Here is a 22319-nt window from a genome sequence, read left to right as displayed (position 1 = left end):
GCTGGGAAATGTCTTCGGGCATCCCGCAGCAATTGGGGACCGTGGCTGTGGTTTGTTGCTCCGAGTGCGAGTTGTTCTCTCCCGTGTTTGCTCTCCCGCAGACAGCAATCTCTGTCGAGTGTTATCAGAGGTGCTCCGAGGTGTCAGCTGTACAGACAGCGCTTTTGTTTTCTGGTTTGTAGCATTTTAACCGGAGGTTGCTGAAGGAGGTGAAGACATGCAGGATGTAGAGGTCACAATCTCCCAGGCACCATGTGGCACTAAACTTCCTTTACTGACTGCTGATTTTGCTGATATCAGCATTGTCAAAATCTCTGCCCTCTTCCTCCTCAGTGCACGTGTCGTGCTGAAATGTTACAATGGAGGCCTCAGGGTTTTCTTCCTCCCTGGTGTAGATTTCCCCCGCTGATTCTCCCTGCAGAGTGATTTTAGTACCCGGAAAGGCTTTCCTGGAATTTTCCTGTGTTCTTTTCCCAGGGTGTTGGTTTTCTAGATAACATCATAAACTGTCTGTGCAGAGGTTGGAAATTCAGGGTTGGTGTAAGAAAAGGAAATTTTTTTCCATAGCCACTTCCCCCCTCAAAATCATTCTATGTACTTTTGTTCATGGCTGGAGATTGACACTTGCCTGTCACAATGTTCTTTCAATATTTTTATCACCAGTGGCAGAGTTGTGAATTATCTAGAGACATTCTCTTAAAATCCACACAAACATCCCTGTATGGATATTATCCCTTACACTGCTGTGGCCATCACCACTTGTTTCTTTCCCTCAGATGAGCTCATGGAATCAATGCTCATTGTCATTAGAGATCTCCTGACACCGTGTCTACAAACAGATGTCCAACATTTCAGGGGAGTAGCAGAACTTGCAGGTGATCAGGATTTCCATGCAGAATAGCTGAAGCAGTAGAAAACATGAAGGGTCAACTACAGGGAGTCTGCTGAGCACAGCGTGTGTAACATCAGCTGTCAGGGGGGCTTGAGCTGTCATTGATGGAATGGTTGCAGACTTGCATTCCTGGGTGGAGAACTGGCATGATGGACACTGGCTTGTTGTGATATTCTTGGAATATTTGTATCAGGAGCCACGTCCTTTCCAAAGCCCTGGAAAGTTACTGTAGCAAAGTAAAGACAAGCAAAGACAAAACTCAACCAACCTAGCAGGCACCAAAATCCCTAATAACAAGACCTGATAATAAAACCTGAAATATGATTTCTCCTCCTTTGTGTTGGAGTGCTTGTCAATGATTGAGTTACTCTATCACAACGTGTAATCAATGCCATTGTCATTTGGAGTTATTCTCACATCACACTTCAGAGGGAGTAGTGCTGGGTGTGGTCTATATGACACCATCTCTGTGGTTTTTATGGTGCTCCCATTGCTGGCAATATTCTGCCAAAGCTGCAGTGAGGCCTGAGGAGGTAAAGGAGGCAGTGAGGGGTTGCAGAGGTGAATGTGGCTGTGGCATTGTGTAGGCCCTGGCCAGTTCCTGATATCCATGGTGACCTTGAGAAGTGAGATTTGTCTGATGGAACTGGAAGTCCCTGGCAAGACCTGCACCATGTGATGAGACAGTCCTGTAGGTACCATTTCCTGTGCTGTTACTGTTGCTGACTGCTGATCATGCTGGTATTCCATGTGGTGTCTTATGAAGAAATCTGTACTCTTCTCTGACTCTCCTCCATTCGAGAGGTGATGTGAGAGGACAATTGTGACTTCATTGTTCTCTCTTCTCATGGTGTAATTTCTCCCATTTGCTTGGCTCACTAGAGTCATTGTGAAAGCAGGGAAGTTCTTAAACAAAAATTTCTATATTCTTTCTCCAAGTATGTTTTTATTTAAGTTACCAGTAGAGAGTGTGCAGGCAGACGAGCATGATCTGAAGTATTTTCTTTTTTTTTTGTCTTTGCTTTCTAAAGTGGATTGCAGCTGGATTGTCCAGTGAGGTGGCATGAATGTACACTGTTCTGTTTTCATGTTATGTTAATATTTACATCAACAGCTGCCCCCTTAAACCCTGAAAACCCTCTTTTCTAAGAAACAAACAAACCAATGTCCACAACCCTAAAAATTCACCCCATACCCAACACCACCTTTTCCTGTGCAGTCAGTATCACTGTTGGCACTGATGTGTTTTTCAGCACTTGGGTTGCTCTTTCACTCCATGCTGTCCATGGCCATTGCCTTTAGAGTTGTCCTGACATCTCCTCTATAAACAGTATTCTCCAAAGTGGGTGATGTTTCCCTCTGAGACTGGGGAAGGCCCAGGAGATGAGGTGAGCATGGCAGTGGTGCTGAGGAGGCCCTGACCATGTCATGATATGGAGTGTGACCTCCCAGTCAGTGGGAACTGGAAATCCTTGGGAAGTCCATGGGCCGTGTCGTAGGAAGACAAGCATGGGAGCTGATACTCTTCCCTTAAGAACACACCCCAGAGTAGAGAATGAGGGATATCTAGAGAAAATTACGAGTCAGGATGGGCATAGGTTTCCTTCCCAAGCTCCACTCCAGGGCTCTTAAAGGTATGGCCTTGAAGGCCTTCTGGGTATTGGGTGAATTCCATGGTAGTTCAATTCCCATCATGTCCTTTGAGGTTGTGAATATTTCCCACCAGAGACAGTCCCCTGTGCTGCTGCCTGACTGAGGCAGACCAGGCATGGGTCAAGAGGGTGTGGCATGCAGACTGCTGACTAATTCCTAATGAACTTTTTGATTCCTGTTTTGGACAATCTTTTCCAGGAGTGTAGCACTTCAGCCTCCTGTCCTTGTATGGTGGTGCACATCTATAGTAGCTTCCACAGCCACAGACCTTTGCATGGTGGATCCTTGGCACTCCTCAAGCTAATTTTTAAGGCCACATGATAATGTGGATGTCATTTTTGGGCATTCAGCTTCCCAGAGTTGTGGGCTTGAAACTTTACCCCTGGTAGAAGTGATGTGTCCTGCAGTCACAGGTGGCTGATTCTGGTGTCTGACGTGCACACAAAACCCTGCACAGCAGCCCAGCTGAGGTTCTCTATGGTACAAATTCTCCATCCAGCTGATATTATGGGGTGTGCTTGTGTTTGGCATTTGCTCTCCTTGTCTCCAAGTGCAAACTCCATGTGCACTGGGGTGACACCTGCCACGCCTTTATGTGATAAAGTTCTTCAGAAGTCAGTTCTCATGTTCTGTGGTGTTTCCACCTGAGACTGCTGAAAAGGCATCAAGCATGAAGAATACACAGATGAGAAGAATCTGCCAGACAGAGAGGGGCTTGATAACCCTCCAGATGTTCTTTGTGCCAATTGTAGGGAATGGTGAGGATGTGCAAAGGACATTCTTATAGCAGGATTTGTGGTATGGTGACTGAGATTCTGCAGGTGGCACAAGGCATGGCCTGGGCATGTGTTGTGATGAGGATGACCTTCAGCAGGGAAGGGTCTTGCCTGAGGGAGATGATCTGTAGAACAGTCTGTGTCCTTGGTGCAGGACTGGAGAATGTGTGCTTAGGTGGAATTTCCATTCCCCAGGGTGTGAGACAGAGGATTCTAGTAGAAAATGTCAAGGAGAGGCTCCACAGACATTACTGATACCTGGGATTTCTCCAGTCCTCCACAAGTTCTGCATATCCTTATGCCCTGCTGTTCCCTTCATGCTTTTCAATGCAGCGGAATGGGATTATTTGCCTTTCTTCTCCCTTCTTACCAAACTCTCACGGTCTTGTTTTTCTGTCTGTCCTTTTAGCAATGTGTTGGTAATACCAGATACTGTAGGATACTGAGTTTTGGCAGCTGTCCTGTTGCAAACATGTGGGTAATTTTCTATCAGTGTGTAGCATGACTTTTCCATGCTCCTGAGCTGATATTGATGTTGAGACAATGTCCTTCCTCACCTTTGTGGTGCCCGTCCCTCACGATAGGAGTGCGCTCTGCTTTGCCCAAGGATTTCAAGGCTTTTCTACAATGCATGTCATTATTTTTTATCCGTTGTTCCCAATGGTCTCTGTTAGTGGTAGAACCAGTTTTGTGCTCTGGAAATTCTTCATTTGTGAAGAAGCAAGCAGTGATGTTACAGGTAAGTCCCTTCTGGCTGAAGAAGATGAGTCTGAGAGACAGCTGTACCTTTATGCCTGTTTAATTGTGGTGTCTTCATCTTGGATGGACCGAATGTGTCTGGACTGGGAGTTGGACTCAACAATCCTTGTGACTTCCTTGCCACTTGAAATAGTCTAGAATTGCCAGGCTGGACCACAGTCTGCTCTCATTTCTTTTCTGCTTCTTGCAGCATGGTTTGGGCAGTTGGCAGCAAGCACAGATGGAGGAGGGCCTCGAATGTATTCCTCAGAATGGATGTGTTGGGAGTGGAGGGCACGTTTTCAGGGAAAATGCCGTGGGTTTAGGTTGGTGTGTATTTCTGGGTGGATCATGGTGTTGAGTGAGAGGTATTCCTTGGGGGCCAACGCCTCTGGGTATGGAAGTTGTTGCTGTGTTTTTCTGGCAGAGCTTTCCTGTCACCCTGGTTTTGAACACTTCTCTAAGCCTTCTGTAATGTTCTTGATATTGGAGTCAGAACTTTTCCTTTTTCAGTTTGTACCATAAACAATGGGGATGTTTTCCTGTCTTTCATTGTTTACATATTTCTAAGTGGGAGGAGAAAGTTGATTAACAGTTGGCTTGACCAATGTGTTTTGAGAGGTGGAATTCCATCCTCTGATCCACAGGCCCCATAGGAAATATATAAATTGAGTTTTGATAATAAACTTGGCCTCTCTTCTCCTGCTCTGCACACCTGTGTGTCCTCGTGTGGTTCTTTTCGTGTCATCTGTGACACTTACCTGCCTGAGAGGAGAAGCAAGAGCTTGTCATTCATCAAGCAGGTGGAGCATGAGTTAGGAAGAACAGCTCTTCCTTGAAATACCTGAAGAATTCTTAGGAACTGTGGTTGCACTGTGCATTTTCAGTGTTCGTGAATGATGTGCTGGGCTGGGATGCATTTGAGTTCCAAAGGGAGAGAATTCATGGAATGTTTGTGGTTATTGCAGCCTGTTTGCACTGATGTCAAAGTACCTGCGCAGTAATGTTCCGATCCCAAGGGAGGTGTATTCTTTTTCTGGTGTAGTACAGCTGTTCTTTGTCACGTTTTTGCCTTGCTGTGTTATTTGCTGGTTCAGGAGGGGACTGGAGTGTGAGGAGTGTGGCTTTGTTCCTGATGTGGAGGGGAGAGGAGGTGTAGGGACAATCTCTGTACTTGACTTTTTCTGGAGGAAATCAGGAGAGTGGTTCCTCATCAGGAGGCCTGCAAGGTCCCCATGAGCACTCCCATCAAAGGGCAGGTCTCTAATGAAGGAAGGGGATGATGGAGACATTTAGAAATAATTTTGTTTAGAAAACATTTACTAAAGGTAAAATAAAAAGTATGGATGCAGAACAGAAGAGGAATCAAGGAGGGTAATGTGAGGCATGAAAGAAAAAGGAAGAGAAATAAAAGAAAGTTAAGTAAAGGACTAAAAGAAGAGATAGGCCAAGTTGTCTCTGCAAGTAAAAAATCAAGTTAGGAAGAAAGAGAGCAAAAAGGAAAGAAGAGATGACAGAGGAGATTATATGCACACACCAACATTTTCTCTACATGCACCAACATTATCTCTACATGCTCTGTGCAGTCGAGGACCTCTGTGTCCTCGGTACTGAGGAACCCTGTGCAAGCCTCGATGAGAAGTGATGAGGAACAGGAATCAGAAGTTTTGTGTAACGGTGGGGTTGCAGTCCGTGGTGAGAATGATGTTGTCATGTAGAAAATACTGTACTAAAAGAGCAAGAGAATAGGCAAAGATTGAAGAAGAGACAGCGAGGGAAGGACAAGGAAAAGGAAAGGTAAATAAAACGAAAAAGAAAGAAAAGAAAAAACGAAAAGAAACAAAAAAAGGAAAAGGTGAAAGAATTTAAAAGATATGAAGATAAATGAAAAAAGATGAAATATTATATGAGTGTGCGAGCTTGCAGCAATTTTAACTCTGTACACAAAAAGGTGGGATGAGGTGGGGGAGAGACAGAAAAAGAAATGAATGAAAGAAGGAAGGTGAGAAAGAGGAGAAATCAAGAGGGGGTAAGTCAAGGAGATTACCAGGATGCACCGACGTTCTCTTCTAACGCTGGGTGCAGGTGGTCTCCTGTGATCTCCCATTCGCTGCTGTCCCGTGTGGAGGAGATGATGCCCCGTAATTCGAGCTCCTGGCTCCGTCATTGAGTGCCTCGATCGCGGCGTCCGAGGTTACCGGCAGCTTGCCAGCAGAGTTATGAAAGAGACAGATGGAAATAAAAGGTAGAGGACAGTAAAAATTGAACATTCCGGGCAAGAAAGAATAAGAGAAAAAATAAGGAAGCAAAGCAGAAGAAAAAAGAAGGAGATGGAGGCGGCAAAATAAAAGGTAAATAGAAAAGAAAAACATAAAAAGATAATTAAAATAATTAAAAACACAGAACTGAAATATAAAAGAAGAGAGATGGAAAAAGCAGAATAAAGGAAAAAAGAAACATGAGGAAGCACGTTGCAAAAAAAAAAAAAAAACCAAAAAAAAATAGATACTGCGGGACACGGCAGAGGAGGTGGCCATGACGGGCGGAGGCGCTGGCGCTGTGCGGAGCGTGTGGGGCGGCGGAGCAGCGCACGGTGTCGCTGCAGGCTCAGGAACGGCGTGCGGGCGGCTCCGCCCCGGTGCGGCGGAGAGCCCGGCTGTGAGCGCGGGGGGGCGGCGCGGGCCGGGCAGCAGAGCCGCTGCGTGCGGGCGGCGGCGGGAGCCGTGCGGGGCCCGTGCCGGGGCCGGCACCAACTGCGGCCACAGCGGCCACAGCGGCGGCGGCGGCGGCAGCGATGGGCTCGCGTTGGTGCGCGGCGCTGCTGCGGGTGCTGGTGCTGCAGGCGGCCTGGGCGCTGGCGGGCGGGCAGGTGCGGTACTCGGTGGCGGAGGAAGCCAAGGCCGGCACGGTGGTGGGCCGTCTTTCGCAGGACCTGGGGCTGGAGGCGGGCGAGGCGGAGGCGCGGCGGCTGCGGCTGGTGGCGCAGGGCCGGCGGGCGAGCGTGGAGCTGAGCGGGGCGAGCGGCGCGCTGCTGGTGAGCTCGCGGCTCGACCGGGAGGAGCTGTGCGGCAAGAGCGCGCCGTGCGCGCTGCGCCTGGAGGTGCTGCTGGAGCGGCCGCTGCGCGTCTTCCATGTGGAGCTGGAGGTCACCGACATCAACGACAATGCCCCCATCTTCCCCGCCGCACGAAAAAACCTCAGTTTATCGGAAAACTCCCCGCCCGGATCTCGTTTCCCGCTGGAGGGCGCGTCGGATGCGGATATCGGAGCGAACGCGCAGCTCTCCTACACACTCAGCCCTAGTGAGCATTTCAGAATAGAGGAAGAAAACAGTAACTCTCGCAGTAAGTCCCTGTTTTTGGTACTCACGAAACCTCTGGACCGCGAGACGATTCCCGTTCACCGGTTGGTGCTGACGGCGAGTGACGGGGGCCGGCCCTCTCTGACAGGGACAATGGAGCTGGAGATCTCCGTGCTGGATGTGAACGACAATGCGCCCCAATTCAACCAGTCCGTGTACAATGTAGTTTTGCCAGAAAACGCTACAGAGGGGACACTCGTGGTGCGAGTGAACGCCACAGACCTGGACTTGGGAATATATGGAGAAGTGGTTTACGAAATGGATACCGTTATTCCGCCCTCTGCCTTAGATGTTTTCAGCATTGATGCGAACTCTGGGGAGATCAGACTGAAGGGTACACTGGACTTTGAGGCAATTACTTTGTACGACCTACACGTGAAAGCTAAAGACAAAGGGACGCCCCCGCTGTCGGGTCACTGCAAAGTGGTGGTGGAAGTGCTGGACGTGAACGACAACGCGCCCGAGGTGCGGGTGACGTCGCTGTCGGTGCCGGTGGCGGAGGACGCGGCGGTGGGGACAGTGGTGGCGGTGCTGAGCGTGTCGGACCGGGACTCGGGGGCGAACGGGCGCGTGCGGTGCTGGGTGTGGCCGGCGTCGCCGTTCGGTGTGGAGGCGACGTTCTCGGGCTCGTACTCGCTGGTGCTGCGCGAGGCGCTGGACCGGGAGCGGGTGTCGGAGTACGAGGTGGAGGTGCGTGCGGAGGACGGCGGGGCGCCGGCGCTGCGCGCCAGCCGCGGGCTGCGGGTGCCCGTGTCGGACGTGAACGACAACGCGCCGGCGTTCGCGCAGGCCGTGTACACGGTGCTGGCGCGGGAGAACAACGCGGCGGGCGCCGAGCTGGCGCGGCTGTGGGCGCGGGACCCGGACGAGGCGGGCAACGGGCGCGTCAGCTACTCGCTGTGGGAGGGCGGCGCGGGCGCGCTGTCGCCGTCGTCGTGGTCGGGGGCGGCGGGCGGCGGGTGGCGGCCGGCGTCGAGCTACGTGTCGGTGGACGCGGAGAGCGGGCGCGTGTGGGCGCTGCAGCCCTTGGACTACGAGGAGCTGCAGGTGCTGCAGTTCGAGGTGCGCGCGGTGGACGCGGGCGAGCCGCCGCTGAGCGGCAACGCCACGGTGCAGCTGTTCGTGCTGGACGAGAACGACAACGCGCCGGCGCTGCTGCCGCCGCCCGCGGGCTCGGCGGCCGAGGCGGGCGGCGCAGCGGCCGAGGCGGCGGCGGCGGGCTGGGGCTCGGGCACGCTGTGGGCGTGGGCGGCGTGGGGGGCGCCGGCGGGCCAGGTGGTGGCCAAGATCCGCGCCGTGGACGCCGACTCGGGCTACAACGCGTGGCTGCGCTACGAGCTGCGGGAGGCGCGGCCCAAGGGCCCGTTCCGCGTGGGGCTCTACAGCGGCGAGGTGAGCACGGCGCGGCCGCTGGACGAGGCGGACGGCGCTCGCCACACGCTGCTCATCGTGGTGCGCGACCACGGCGAGCCGGCGCGCTCGGCCACGGCCACGCTCAGCGTGTCGCTGCTGGAGGCGGCCGAGGCGGCGCTGGCCGCGGCCGCGGGATCGTCGTCGTCGTCGTCGTCGTCGTGGCGGGCGGCGCCGGGCGCCGAGACGGGGCCCAGCGGAGCGAGTGCGGCCACCAACGTGTGGCTGGTGGTGGCCATCTGCGCCGTGTCGAGCCTGTTCCTGCTGGCCGTGGTGCTGTACGCGGCGGCGCGCTGGGCGCCGCGGGCGGCCGTGCTGTCGGCGCCCGGGCCCACCACGCTGGTGTGCGCCAGCGAAGTGGGCAGCTGGTCGTACTCGCAGCGCCACAGCCGCAGCCTGTGCGTGGCGGACGGCGCGGCCAAGAGCGACCTCATGGTTTTCAGCCCCAACTTCCCTCCGCCGCCGCCCGGCGCCGCGCCCAAGGACCCGCAGCCGGAGCCCTCCGCTCTCCTCCACACGGTCAGTGCCGAACCCTCCCTTGCCTTTTCTCTTTCTCTCCCCACTCTGCCGAGTCTCCCCCGCCCCCTTTGCAGTTCCTGCTCTTACCGTGGCTCCGCCCCCGCGGCCTGAGGGCAGCGTAATTTTGGCTGGATCTTAGAAATCGTATCGGCATCCTTGTATCTGCCTCAGCGCCCTTGCCGGACCCTCCCAGCTGTTCCTGAGCTGGGAAAGGTCTTCGGGCATCCCGCAGCAATTGGGGACCGTGGCTGTGGTTTGTTGCTGTTGTGGTTTGTAGCTCCAAGTGCGAGTTGTGCTCTCCTGTGTTTGCTCTCCTGTGTTTGCTCTCCCGCAGACAGCAATCTCTGTCGATTGTGATCAGAGGTGCTCCGAGGTATCAGCTCTGCGGGCAACGGTTTCTGTTGCTGATTTGTAGGATTGTATCCCGAGTTTTCTGAAAGAGGTTAATACACGCAGGATGTAGAGGTCACAATCTCCCAGGCACCATGTACCTTTAACTGCCTTTACAGACTGCTGATTGTGCTGATATCAGCATTGTCAAATCTCTGCCCTCTTCCTCCTCAGTGCAGATGATGTGCTGAAAGGTTACAATGGAGGCCTCAAGGTTTTCTTCCTCCCTGGTGTACTTTTCCTCCATTGATTCTTCCAGCAGATTGGTTATGGTACCCAGGAAGGCTTTACTGGACTTTTCCTGTGTTCTTGTCCCAGGGTGTTGGTTTTCTAGATAACATCATAAACTGTCTGTGCAGAGGTTGGAAATTCAGGGTTGGTGTAAGAAAAGGAAATTTTTTTCCATAGCTACTTCCCCCCTCAAAATCATTCTATGTACTTTTGTTCATGGCTGGAGATTGACACTTGCCCGTTCTTTGAGTATTTGTATCACCAGTGGCAGAGTTGTGAATTATCTGGAGACATTCTCTTAAAATCCACACAAACATCCCTGTGTAGATATTATCCCTTACACTGCTGTGACCATCAGCACTTGCTTCTTTCCCTCAGATGAGCTCATGGAATCAGTGCTCATTGTCATTAGAGATCTCCTGACACCGTGTCTACAAACAGATGTCCAACATTTCAGGGGAGTAGCAGAACTTGCAGATGATCAGGATTTCCATGCAGAGTAGCTGAAGCAGTAGGAAACATGAAGGGTCAACTACAGGGAGTCTGCTGAGCACAGCGTGTGTAATATCAGCTGTCAGGGGGTTTGTGCTGTCGTTGATGGAATGGTTGCAGACTTGCATTCCTGGGTGGAGAACTGGCATGATGGACACTGGCTTGTTGTGATATTCTTGGAATATTTGTATTAGGAGCCACGTCCTTTCCAAAGCCCTGGAAAGCTACCAGCAAAGACAAAACTCAACCAACCTAGCAGGCACCAAAATCCCTAATAACAAGACCTGATAAAAAAACCTGAAACATGAATTCTCCTCCTTTGTGTTGGGGTTCTTGTCAATGACTGAGTTACTCTATCACAACATGTAATCAATGCCATTGTCATTTGGAGTTATTCTCACATCACACTTCAGAAGGAGTGCTCGGTGTGGTCTATATGATACCATCTCTGTGGTTTTTATGGTGCTCCCATTGCTGGCAATATTCTGCCAAAGCTGCAGTGAGGCCTGAGGAGGTAAAGGAGGCAGTGAGGGGTTGCAGAGGTGAATGTGGCTGTGGCATTGTGTAGGCCCTGGCCAGTTCCTCATATCAGGGTTGACCTTGAGAAGTGAGATTTGTCTGATGGAACTGGAAGTCCCTGGCAAGACCTGCACCATGTCATGAGACAGTCCTGTAGGTACCATTTCCTGTGCTGTTACTGTTGCTGTCTGCTGATCATGCTGGTATTTCATGTGGTTTCTTATGAAGAAATCTGTGCTGTACTCTGACTCTCCTCCATCGGAGAGGTGAAGAGGTGACAATTGTGACTTCACTGTTCTCTCTCCTCATGGTGTAGTTTCTCCCTTCTCTTTCTTGGCTCAGCATAGTCATTGTGAAAGCAGGGAAGTTCTTAAACACATTTTCCATGTTCTTTCTCCAAGTATGTTTTTATTCTAGTTACCAGTGGAAAGTGTGCAGGCAGAGGAGCATGATCTGAAGTGTGTTTTATCTTTTTTTTTTGTCTTGCCTTTCTGAAGAGGATTGCAGCTGGATTGTCCAGTGAGGTGGCATGTCAGTACAATGTTCTGTTTTCATGTTATGTTAATATTTACATCAACTGCTGCACCCTTAAAAAAACACTGGAAACCCTCTTTCCAAACAAACAAACAAACAAACAAACAAAAGCTCTACAACCCCCAAATTTCAACCCATACCCAACACCACATTATCCTGTGCAGTCGGTACCATTGTTGGCACTGATGTATTTTTCAGCACTTGGGTTGCTCTTTCACCCCATGCTGTCCATGGCCATTGCCTTCAGAGTTGTCCTGACGTCTCCTCTATAAACAGTATTCTCCAAAGTGGGCGATGTTTCCCTCTGAGGCTGGGGAAGGCCCAGGAGATGAGGTGAGCATGGCAGTGGTGCTGAGGAGGCCCTGACCATGTCATGATATGGAGCGTGACCTCCCAGTCAGTGGGAACTGGAAATCCTTGGGAAGACCATGGGCCGTGTCAGAAGAAGAAAAGAATGGGAGCTGATGTTCTTGTCTTGAGAACACGTCCCAGAGTAGGGAATGGGGGATGCCTAGAGAGAATTACGAGTCAGGATGGGCACAGGTTTCCTTCCCAAGATCTATTCCAGGGCTCTTAAAGGTATGGACTTGAAGGCCTTCAGTGTATTGGGTGAATTCCATGGTAGTTTAACTCCCATCATGTCCTTTGGGGTTGTGAATATTTCCCACCAGAGACAGTCCCCTGTGCTGCTGCCTGCCTGAGGCAGACCAGGCATGGGTCAAGAGGGTGTGCCATGCAGACTGCTGACTAATTCCCAATGAACTTTCTGATTCCTGTTTTGGACAACCTTTTCCAGGAGTGCAGCACTTCAGCCTCCTGTCCTTGCATAGTGGTGGACATCTATTAGCTTCCACAGATCTTCCCATGGTGGTTCCTTGGTCCTCCTCAGGCTAATTTTTCAGGGCACATGATAATGTGGATGTCATTTTTGGGCATTCAACTTCCCATAGTTGTGGACTTGAAACTTTACCCCTGGTAGAAGTGATGTGTCCTGCAGTCACAGGTGGCTGATTCTGGTGTCTGACGTGCACACAAAACCCTGCACAGCAGCCCAGCTGAGGCTCTCTATGGTACAAATTCTCCATCCAGCTGATATTATGGGGTGTGCTTGTGTTTGGCATTTGCTCTCCTTGTCTCCAAGTGCAAACTCCATGTGCACTGGGGTGACACCTGCCACGCCTTTATGTGATAAAGTTCTTCAAAAGTCAGTTCTCATGTTCTGTGGTGTTTCCACCTGAGACTGCTGAAAAGGCATCAAGGATGAAGAATACACAGATGAGAAGAATGTGCCAGACAGGGAGGGGCTTGATAACCCTCCAGATGTTCTTTGTGCAAATTGTAGGGAATGGTGAGGATGTGCAAAGGACATTCTTATAGCAGGATTTGTGGTGTGGTGACTGAGAGTCTGCAGGTGGCACAAGGCATGGCCTGGGCATGTGTTGGGATGAGGATGACCTTCAGCAGGGAAGGGTCTTGCCTGAGGGAGATGATCTGTAGAACAGTCTGTGTCCTTGGTGCAGGACTGGAGAATGTGTGCTTAGGTGGAGTTGCCATTTCCCAGGGTGTGAGACAGAGGATTCTAGTAGAAAATATCAAGGAGAGGCTCCACAGACATTACTGATCCCTGGGATTTCTCCAGTCCTCCACAAGTTCTGCATATCCGTATGCCCTGCTGTTCCCTTCATGCATTTCCATGCAGTGGAATGGGATTATTTGCCTTTCTTCTCCCTTCTTACCAATCTCTCACGGTCTTGTTTTTCTGTCTGTCCTGTTAGCAATGTGTTGGTAATACCAGATACTGTGGGATACTGAGTTTTGGCAGCTGTCCTGTTGCAAACGTGTGGGTAATTTTCTATCAGTGTGTAGGATGACTTTTCCATGCTCCTGAGCTGATGTTGATGTAGAGACAATGTCCTTCCTCAGCTTTGTGGTGCCCATCCCCCACGATAGGAGTGCGCTCTGCTTTGCCCAATGATTTCAAGGCTTTTCTACAATGCATGTCATTATTTTTTATCCGTTGTTCCCAATGGTCTCTGTTAGTGTTAGAACCAGTTTTGTGCTCTGGAAATTCTTCATTTGTGAAGAAGCAAGCAGTGATGTTACAGGTAAGTCCCTTCTGGCTGAAGAAGATGAGTCTGAGAGACAGCTGTACCTTTATGCCTGTTTAGTTGTGGTGTCTTCATCTTGGATGGACCAAATGTGTCTGGACTGGGAGTTGGACTCAACAATCCTTGTGACTTCCTTGCCACTTGAAATAGTCTAGAATTGCCAGGCTGGACCACAGTCTGCTCTCATTTCTTTCCTGCTTCTTGCAGCATGGTTTGGGCAGTTGGCAGCAAGCACAGATGGAGGAGGGCCTCGAATGTATTCCTCAGAATGGATGTGTTGGGAGTGGAGGGCACGTTTTCAGGGAAAATGCCGTGGGTTTAGGTTGGTGTGTATTTCTGGGTGGATCATGGTGTTGAGTGAGAGGTATTCCTTGGGGGCCAATGCCTCTGAGTATGGAAGTTGTTGGTGTGTTTTTCTGGCAGAGCTTTCCTGTCACCCTGGTTTTGAACACTTCTCTAAGCCTTCTGTAATGTTCTTGATACTGAAGTCAGAACTTTTACATTTTCACAGTTTGTACCATAAACAATGGCAGTGTTTTCCTGTCTTTCATTGTTTACATATTTCTAAGTGGGAGAAGAAATTTGATTAACAGTAGGCTTAACCAATGTGGTTTGAGAGGTGGAATTCACTCCTCCAATCCAGAGGCCCCATAGGAAATGTATAAATTGAGTTTGGTAAATAAACTTGGCCCCTTTTCTTCTGCTTTGCACACCTGTGTGTCCTGGTGTGGTTCTTTTCGTGTCATCTGTGACACTCACCTGCCTGAGAGGGGAAGCAAGAGCTTGTCATTCATGAAGCAGGTGGAAAATGAGTTAGGAAGAACAGCTCTTCATTGAAATACGTGAAGAATTCTTAGGAACTGTGGTTGCACTGTGCATTTTCAGTGTTCGTGGCAGAACGGTGTGCTGGGCTGGGATGCATTTGAGTTCCAAAGGGAGAAAATTCCGTGGAATATTTCTGCTTGTTGCAGCCTGTTTGCACTGATGTGTAAGTACTTGGGGACTGATGTTCTGATTCCAAGAGAGGTGTATTCTTTTTCTGGTGTAGTACAGCTGTTCTTTGTCACGTTTTTGCCTTGCTGTGTTATTTGCTGGTCCAGGAGGGGACTGGAGTGTGAGGAGTGTGGCTTTGCTCCTGATGGGGAGGGGAGAGGTGGTGTAGGGACAATCTCTGTACTTGACTTTTTCTGGAGGAAATCAGGAGAGTGGTTCCTCATCAGGAGGCCTGCAAGGTCCCCATGAGCACTCCCATCAAAGGGAAGGTCTCTGATGCAGGATGATGGAGACATTTAGAAATCATTTTTTTTAGAAATCATTTTGCTAAAGGAAAAAATAATGGTATGGATGCAGAACAGGACTCAAGAAAGGTAGTGTGAGGCATGTAAGAAAAAGGAAGAGACAGGAAAGAAAGGTAAGTAAAGGAATAAAAGAAGAGAAAGGCAAAGGAATCTCTGCAAGTGAAAAAATCCAGCAAGGAAGAAAGAGAGCAAAAAAGAAAGAAGGGGTGACAGAGGAGATTATGGGCATGCACCAACATTATCTCTACATGCACCAACATTATCTCTACATGCTCTGTGCAGTCGAGGACCTCTGTGTCCTCGGTACTGAGGAACCCTGTGCAAGCCTCGATGAGAAGTGATGAGGAACAGGAATCAGAGGTTTTGTGTAATGGTGTGGCTGCACTCCATGGTGACAACGGTGTAGTCATGTAAAAAAAACGGTAATAAAATAGAAAAAGAGTATGCAGCAAGGAAAGAACGGACAGCGAGGGAAGGACAAGGAGAAAAGAAAAGAAAAGAAAAGAAAAGAAAAGAAAAGAAAAGAAAAGAAAAGAAAAGAAAAGAAAAGAAAAGAAAAGAAAAGAAAAGAAAAGAAAAGAAAAGAAAAGAAAAGAAAAGAAAAGAAAAGAAAAGAAAAGAAAAGAAAAGAAAAGAAAAGAAAAGAAAAGAAAAGAAAAGAAAAGAGAAAATGAATTTGCAGGCATACAGGAATTTTGTCTCTCTACACAAAAAGGTGGGATGAGGTGGGGGAGAGACAGGAAAAGAAATGAGTGAAAGAAGGAAGGTGAGAAAGAGGAGAAATCAAGAGGGGGTAAGTCAAGGACATTACCTGGATAAACCGACGCTCTCTTCTAACGCTGGGTACAGTTGGTCTCCTGTGATCTCCCATTCGCTGCTGTCCCGTGTGGAGGAGATGATGCCCCGTAATTCGAGCTCGTGGCTCCGTCACTGAGTGCCTCGATAGCGGCGTCCGAGGTTAGCGGCAACATGGGAGCAGAGTCATGAAAGAGACGGATGGAAATAAAAGGGAGCGGACAGTAAACATTGGACAGTAAGGGCAAGAGGAAAGCAGAGAAAGAAGAGAAGAAAGAAGCAAAACACAATAAAGAGCAAAGAGATGGAGGCGGCAAGAGACAGGAGTAAAAAGAAAAGAAAAGAGTAAAAAAGAGAAACTAATAGAAACGATTAAAAATGCAGAGCCAGAGAGGATGAGGACACGGCAGAGGAGATGGCCATGACGGGCGGAGGCGCTGGCGCTGTGCGGAGCGTGTGAGGCGGCGGAGCAGCGCACGGTGTCGCTGCAGGCTCAGGAACGGCGTGCGGGCGGCTCCGCCCCGGTGCGGCGGAGAGCCCGGCTGTGAGCGCGGGGGGGCGGCGCGGGCCGGGCAGCAGAGCCGCTGCGTGCGGGCGGCGGCGGGAGCCGTGCGGGGCCCGTGCCGGGGCCGGCACCAACTGCGGCCACAGCGGCCACAGCGGCGGCGGCGGCGGCAGCGATGGGCTCGCGTTGGTGCGCGGCGCTGCTGCGGGTGCTGGTGCTGCAGGCGGCCTGGGCGCTGGCGGGCGGGCAGGTGCGGTACTCGGTGGCGGAGGAAGCCAAGGCCGGCACGGTGGTGGGCCGTCTTTCGCAGGACCTGGGGCTGGAGGCGGGCGAGGCGGAGGCGCGGCGGCTGCGGCTGGTGGCGCAGGGCCGGCGGGCGAGCGTGGAGCTGAGCGGGGCGAGCGGCGCGCTGCTGGTGAGCTCGCGGCTCGACCGGGAGGAGCTGTGCGGCAAGAGCGCGCCGTGCGCGCTGCGCCTGGAGGTGCTGCTGGAGCGGCCGCTGCGCGTCTTCCATGTGGAGCTGGAGGTCACCGACATCAACGACAATGCCCCCATCTTCCCCGCCGCACGAAAAAACCTCAGTTTATCGGAGAACTCCCCTCCCGGATTTCGTTTCCCGCTGGAGGGAGCATCGGATGGGGATATCGGAGCGAATGCGCAGCTCTCCTACACACTCAGCCCCAGCGAGCATTTCTCTTTGGATTTACAAAAATCGAATGAGCGAAATCTTGTACCCGAACTTGTTTTAACGAAATCTCTGGACCGCGAGACGATTCCTGTTCACCGGCTGGTGCTTACGGCGAGTGACGGGGGCCGGCCGTCCCTGACGGGCACCATGGAGCTGGTGATCTCTGTTTTGGATGCTAATGATAATCCGCCCCAATGCAACCAGTCCGTGTATAAAGTGCAGCTGCCAGAGAACGCTACAGAGGGGACGCTCATAATGCGTGTCAATGCCACGGATCCGGACGAAGGAAGTAATAGCGAAGTGACATTTACCGCGACCAGCTTTATTCCCCCGAGTGGACGAGAAGTGATTTCTGTCAATCCCAAGACAGGGGAGATTCACCTCACTGGAGCCCTGGACTTCGAGGAAGTGAGTGTATTTGATTTTCGTATTGAGGCCAGAGACCATGGGACACCTCCATTGTCGGGTCATTGCAGCGTGGAGCTGGAGGTTCTGGACGTGAACGACAACGCGCCCGAGGTGCGGGTGACGTCGCTGTCGGTGCCGGTGGCGGAGGACGCGGCGGTGGGGACAGTGGTGGCGGTGCTGAGCGTGTCGGACCGGGACTCGGGGGCGAACGGGCGCGTGCGGTGCTGGGTGTGGCCGGCGTCGCCGTTCGGTGTGGAGGCGACGTTCTCGGGCTCGTACTCGCTGGTGCTGCGCGAGGCGCTGGACCGGGAGCGGGTGTCGGAGTACGAGGTGGAGGTGCGTGCGGAGGACGGCGGGGCGCCGGCGCTGCGCGCCAGCCGCGGGCTGCGGGTGCCCGTGTCGGACGTGAACGACAACGCGCCGGCGTTCGCGCAGGCCGTGTACACGGTGCTGGCGCGGGAGAACAACGCGGCGGGCGCCGAGCTGGCGCGGCTGTGGGCGCGGGACCCGGACGAGGCGGGCAACGGGCGCGTCAGCTACTCGCTGTGGGAGGGCGGCGCGGGCGCGCTGTCGTCGCCGTCGTCGTGGTCGGGGGCGGCGGGCGGCGGGTGGCGGCCGGCGTCGAGCTACGTGTCGGTGGACGCGGAGAGCGGGCGCGTGTGGGCGCTGCAGCCCTTGGACTACGAGGAGCTGCAGGTGCTGCAGTTCGAGGTGCGCGCGGTGGACGCGGGCGAGCCGCCGCTGAGCGGCAACGCCACGGTGCAGCTGTTCGTGCTGGACGAGAACGACAACGCGCCGGCGCTGCTGCCGCCGCCCGCGGGCTCGGCGGCCGAGGCGGGCGGCGCGGCGGCCGAGGCGGCGGCGGCGGGCTGGGGCTCGGGCACGCTGTGGGCGTGGGCGGCGTGGGGGGCGCCGGCGGGCCAGGTGGTGGCCAAGATCCGCGCCGTGGACGCCGACTCGGGCTACAACGCGTGGCTGCGCTACGAGCTGCGGGAGGCGCGGCCCAAGGGCCCGTTCCGCGTGGGGCTCTACAGCGGCGAGGTGAGCACGGCGCGGCCGCTGGACGAGGCGGACGGCGCTCGCCACACGCTGCTCATCGTGGTGCGCGACCACGGCGAGCCGGCGCGCTCGGCCACGGCCACGCTCAGCGTGTCGCTGCTGGAGGCGGCCGAGGCGGCGCCGGCCGCGGGATCGTCGTCGTCGTCGTCGTCGTCGTGGCGGGCGGCGCCGGGCGCCGAGACGGGGCCCAGCGGAGCGAGTGCGGCCACCAACGTGTGGCTGGTGGTGGCCATCTGCGCCGTGTCGAGCCTGTTCCTGCTGGCCGTGGTGCTGTACGCGGCGGCGCGCTGGGCGCCGCGGGCGGCCGTGCTGTCGGCGCCCGGGCCCACCACGCTGGTGTGCGCCAGCGAAGTGGGCAGCTGGTCGTACTCGCAGCGCCACAGCCGCAGCCTGTGCGTGGCGGACGGCGCGGCCAAGAGCGACCTCATGGTTTTCAGCCCCAACTTCCCTCCGCCGCCGCCCGGCGCCGCGCCCAAGGACCCGCAGCCGGAGCCCTCCGCTCTCCTCCACACGGTCAGTGCCGATCCCTTGCTCGCCTTTTCTCTTTCTCTCCCCCCTCTGCCGAGTCTCCCCCGCCCCCTTTGTAGTTCCCTTTTCAGTTTGTACGGTGGCTCCGCCCCCGCGGCCTGCGGGCAGCGTAATTTTGGCTGAATCTTAGAAATCGTATCGGCATCCTTGTATCTGCCGCAGCGCCCTTGCCGGACCCTCCCAGCTGTTCCTGAGCTGGGAAATGTCTTCGGGCATCCCGCAGCAATTGGGGACCGTGGCTGTGGTTTGTTGCTCCGAGTGTGAGTTGTTCTCTCCTGTGTTTGCTCTCCCGCAGACAGCAATCTCTGTCGATTGTGATCGTAGGTGTTTCGAGTTGTAAGCTCTGCAGACAGCGCTTTGTTTTCTGGTTTGTAACATTTTAACCCGAGTTTGCTGAAGGAGGTGAAGTGAGGCACGATGTAGAGGTCCCAATCTCCCAGGTACCATGTACCACTTAATAAAGCTGACTTTACTGACTGCTGATTGTGTTGATATCAGCATTGTCAAATCTCTGCCCTCTTCCTCCTCGGTGCAGGTGACGTGCTGAAAGGTTACAATGGAGGCCTCAAGCTTTTCTTCCTCCCTGGTGTAATTTTTCCACATTGGTTCTCTCTGCAGAATAATTTTAGTTCCCGGGAAGGCTTTACTGGACTTTTCCTGTGTTCTTTTCCCAGGGTGCTGGTTTCCTAGATAGCAACATAAACTGTCTGTGCAGAGGTTGGAAATTCAGGGTCGGTGTAAGAAAAGGAAAATTTTTTTTTCCCATAACCCCCTCCTCCCTCAAATCATTCTATGTACTTTTGTTCATGGCTGGAGATTGACACTTGCCTGTTCTTTCAGTATTTGTATCACCAGTGGCAGATTTGTGAATGATACAGATATATTCTCTAAGAAAACACACAAATATTCCTGTATGGATATTATCCCTTACACTGCTGTGGTCCTCAGCACTTGTTTCTTTCCCTCAGATGAGCTCATGGAATCAATGCTCATTGCCATTAGAGATCTCCTGACACCGCGTCTACAAACAGATATCCAACATTTCAGGGGAGTAGCAGAACTTGCAGGTGATCAGGATTTCCATGCAGAATAGCTGAAGCATTAGGAAACATGAAGGGTCAACTACAGGGAGTCTGCTGAGCACAGCGTGTGTAACATCAGCTGTCAGGGGGCTTGTGCTGTCATTGATGGAATGGTTGCAGACTTGCATTCCCAGGTGGAGAACTGGCATGACGGACACTGGCTTGTTGTGATAGTCTTGGAATATTTGTATCAGGAGCCACCTCCTTTCCAAAGCCCTGGAAAGTTACCAACAAAGAAGAAACTCAACCAACCTAGCAGGCACCAAAATCCCTAATAACAAAACCTGATAATAAAATCTGAAACATGAATTCTCCTCCTTTTTGTTGGGGTGCTTGTCAATGACTGAGTTACTCTATCACAACATGTAATCAATGCCATTGTCATTTGGAGTTATTCTCACATCACACTTCAGAAGGAGTAGAGTGCTGGGTGTGGTCTATATGACACCATCTCTGTGGTTTTTATGGTGCTCCCATTGCTGGCAATATTCTGCCAAAGCTGCAGTGAGGCCTGAGGAGGTAAAGGAGGCAGTGAGGGGTTGCAGAGGTGAATGTGGCTGTGGCATTGTGTAGGCCCTGGCCAGTTCCTCATATCAGGGTTGACCTTGAGAAGTGAGATTTGTCTGATGGAAATGAAAGTCCCTGTCAAGACCTGCACCATGTCATGAGACAGTCCTGTAGGTACCATTTCCTGTGCTGTTACTGTTGCTGACTGCTGATCATGCTGGTATCTCATGTGGTTTGTTATGAAGAACTCTGTACTCTTCTCTGACTCTACTCCATTAGAGAGGTGATGCGAGATGACAATTGTGACTTCACTGTTCTCTCTCCTCATGGTGTAGTTTCTCCCATTTGCTTGGCTCAGCAGAGTCATTGTGAAAGCAGGGAAACTCGGAAACACATTTTCTATGTTCTTTGTCCAAGTATGTTTTTATTCTAGTTACCAGTAGAAAGTGCGCAGGCAGATGAGCGTGATCTGAAGTGTGTTTTCTCTTTTTTTTTGTCTTGGCTTTCTGAAGTGGATTGCAGCTGGATTGTCCAGTGAGGTGGCATAACCATACACTGTTCTATTTTCATCTTATGTTAATGTTTGCATCAAGAGCCACACTCTTAAAAAAACCCTGGAAACCCTCTTTTCAAACAAACAATCAAAAGTTACACAGCCCTAAAAACTCAACCCATACCCAACACCATTTTTTCCTGTGCAGTCGGTATCATTGTTGGCACTGATGTATTTTTCAGAACTTGGGTTGCTCTTTCACTCCATGCTGTCCATGGCCATTGCCTTCAGAGTTGTCCTGACGTCTCCTCTATAAACAGTATTCTCCAAAGTGGGTGATGTTTTCCTCTGAGACTGGGGAAGGCCCAGGAGATGAGGTGAGCATGGCAGTGGTGCTGAGGAGGCCCTGACCATGTCATGATATGGAGTGTGACGTCCCAATCAGTGGGAACTGGAAATCCTTGGGAAGACCATGGGCCGTGTCATAGGAAGACAAGAATGGGAGCTGATATTCTTGTCTTGAGAACACGTCCCAGAGCAGGGAATGGGGGATGCTTAGAGAGAATTACATGTCAGGATGGGCATAGGTTTCCTTCCCAAGATCTATTCCAGGGCTCCTAAAGGTGTGGACTGGAAGGTCTTATGGCTATCGGGTGAATTACATGGTAGTTTAACTCCCATCATGTCCTTTGGGGTTGTGAATATTTCCCACCAGAGACAGTCCCCTGTGCTGCTGCCTGCCTGAGGCAGACCAGGCATGGGTCAAGAGGGTGTGCCATGCAGACTGCTGACTAATTCCTAATGAACTTTCTGATTCCTGTTTTGGACAACCTTTTCCAGGAGTGCAGCACTTCAGCCTCCTGTCCTTGTATGGTGGTGGACATCTAAAGTAGCTTCGACAGCCACAGATCTTTCCGTGGTGGTTTCGTGGTCCTCCTCAGGCTAATTTTTCAGGGCACATGATAATGTGGATGTCATTTTGGGCATTCACCTTCCCATAGTTGTGGACTTGAAACTTTACCCCTGGTAGAAGTGATGTGTCCAGCAGTCACAGGTGGCTGATTCTGGTGTCTGACGTGCACACAAAACCCTGCACAGCAGCCCAGCTGAGGCTCTCTATGGTACAAATTCTCCATCCAGCTGATATTATGGGGTGTGCTTGTGTTTGGCATTTGCTCTCCTTGTCTCCAAGTGCAAACTCCATGTGCACTGGGGTGACACCTGCCACACCTTTATGTGATAAAGTTCTTCAGAAGTCAGTTCTCATGTTCTGTGGTGTTTCCACCAGAGATTGCTGAAGAGGCACAAAGCATGAAGAATACACAGATGAGAA

General features: G+C 52.1%; 2 protein-coding genes across 2 annotated transcripts; both read left to right on the top strand.

The window, feature by feature from the left end:
- Window positions 1-4876: 4876 nt before the first annotated feature.
- LOC134559087 (protocadherin alpha-13-like) lies at window positions 4877-9475 on the top strand. The gene has a single exon (XM_063413564.1). The coding sequence runs from the start codon at window positions 6854-6856 to the stop codon at window positions 9458-9460; it is 2607 nt and encodes an 868-aa protein (XP_063269634.1). The 5' UTR covers window positions 4877-6853; the 3' UTR covers window positions 9461-9475.
- A 5320-nt stretch (window positions 9476-14795) lies between these two features.
- On the top strand, window positions 14796-19027 carry LOC134559272 (protocadherin alpha-13-like). The gene has a single exon (XM_063413879.1). The coding sequence runs from the start codon at window positions 16397-16399 to the stop codon at window positions 19025-19027; it is 2631 nt and encodes an 876-aa protein (XP_063269949.1). The 5' UTR covers window positions 14796-16396.
- The last annotated feature ends 3292 nt before the right edge of the window (window positions 19028-22319 follow it).

Source organism: Prinia subflava, chromosome 16, assembly GCF_021018805.1.
Source record: "Prinia subflava isolate CZ2003 ecotype Zambia chromosome 16, Cam_Psub_1.2, whole genome shotgun sequence".
NCBI lineage: Eukaryota > Metazoa > Chordata > Aves > Passeriformes > Cisticolidae > Prinia > Prinia subflava.
The sequence above is the reverse complement of the archived record's forward strand: the minus strand, read 5'-3'. Positions and strand labels throughout refer to the sequence as shown.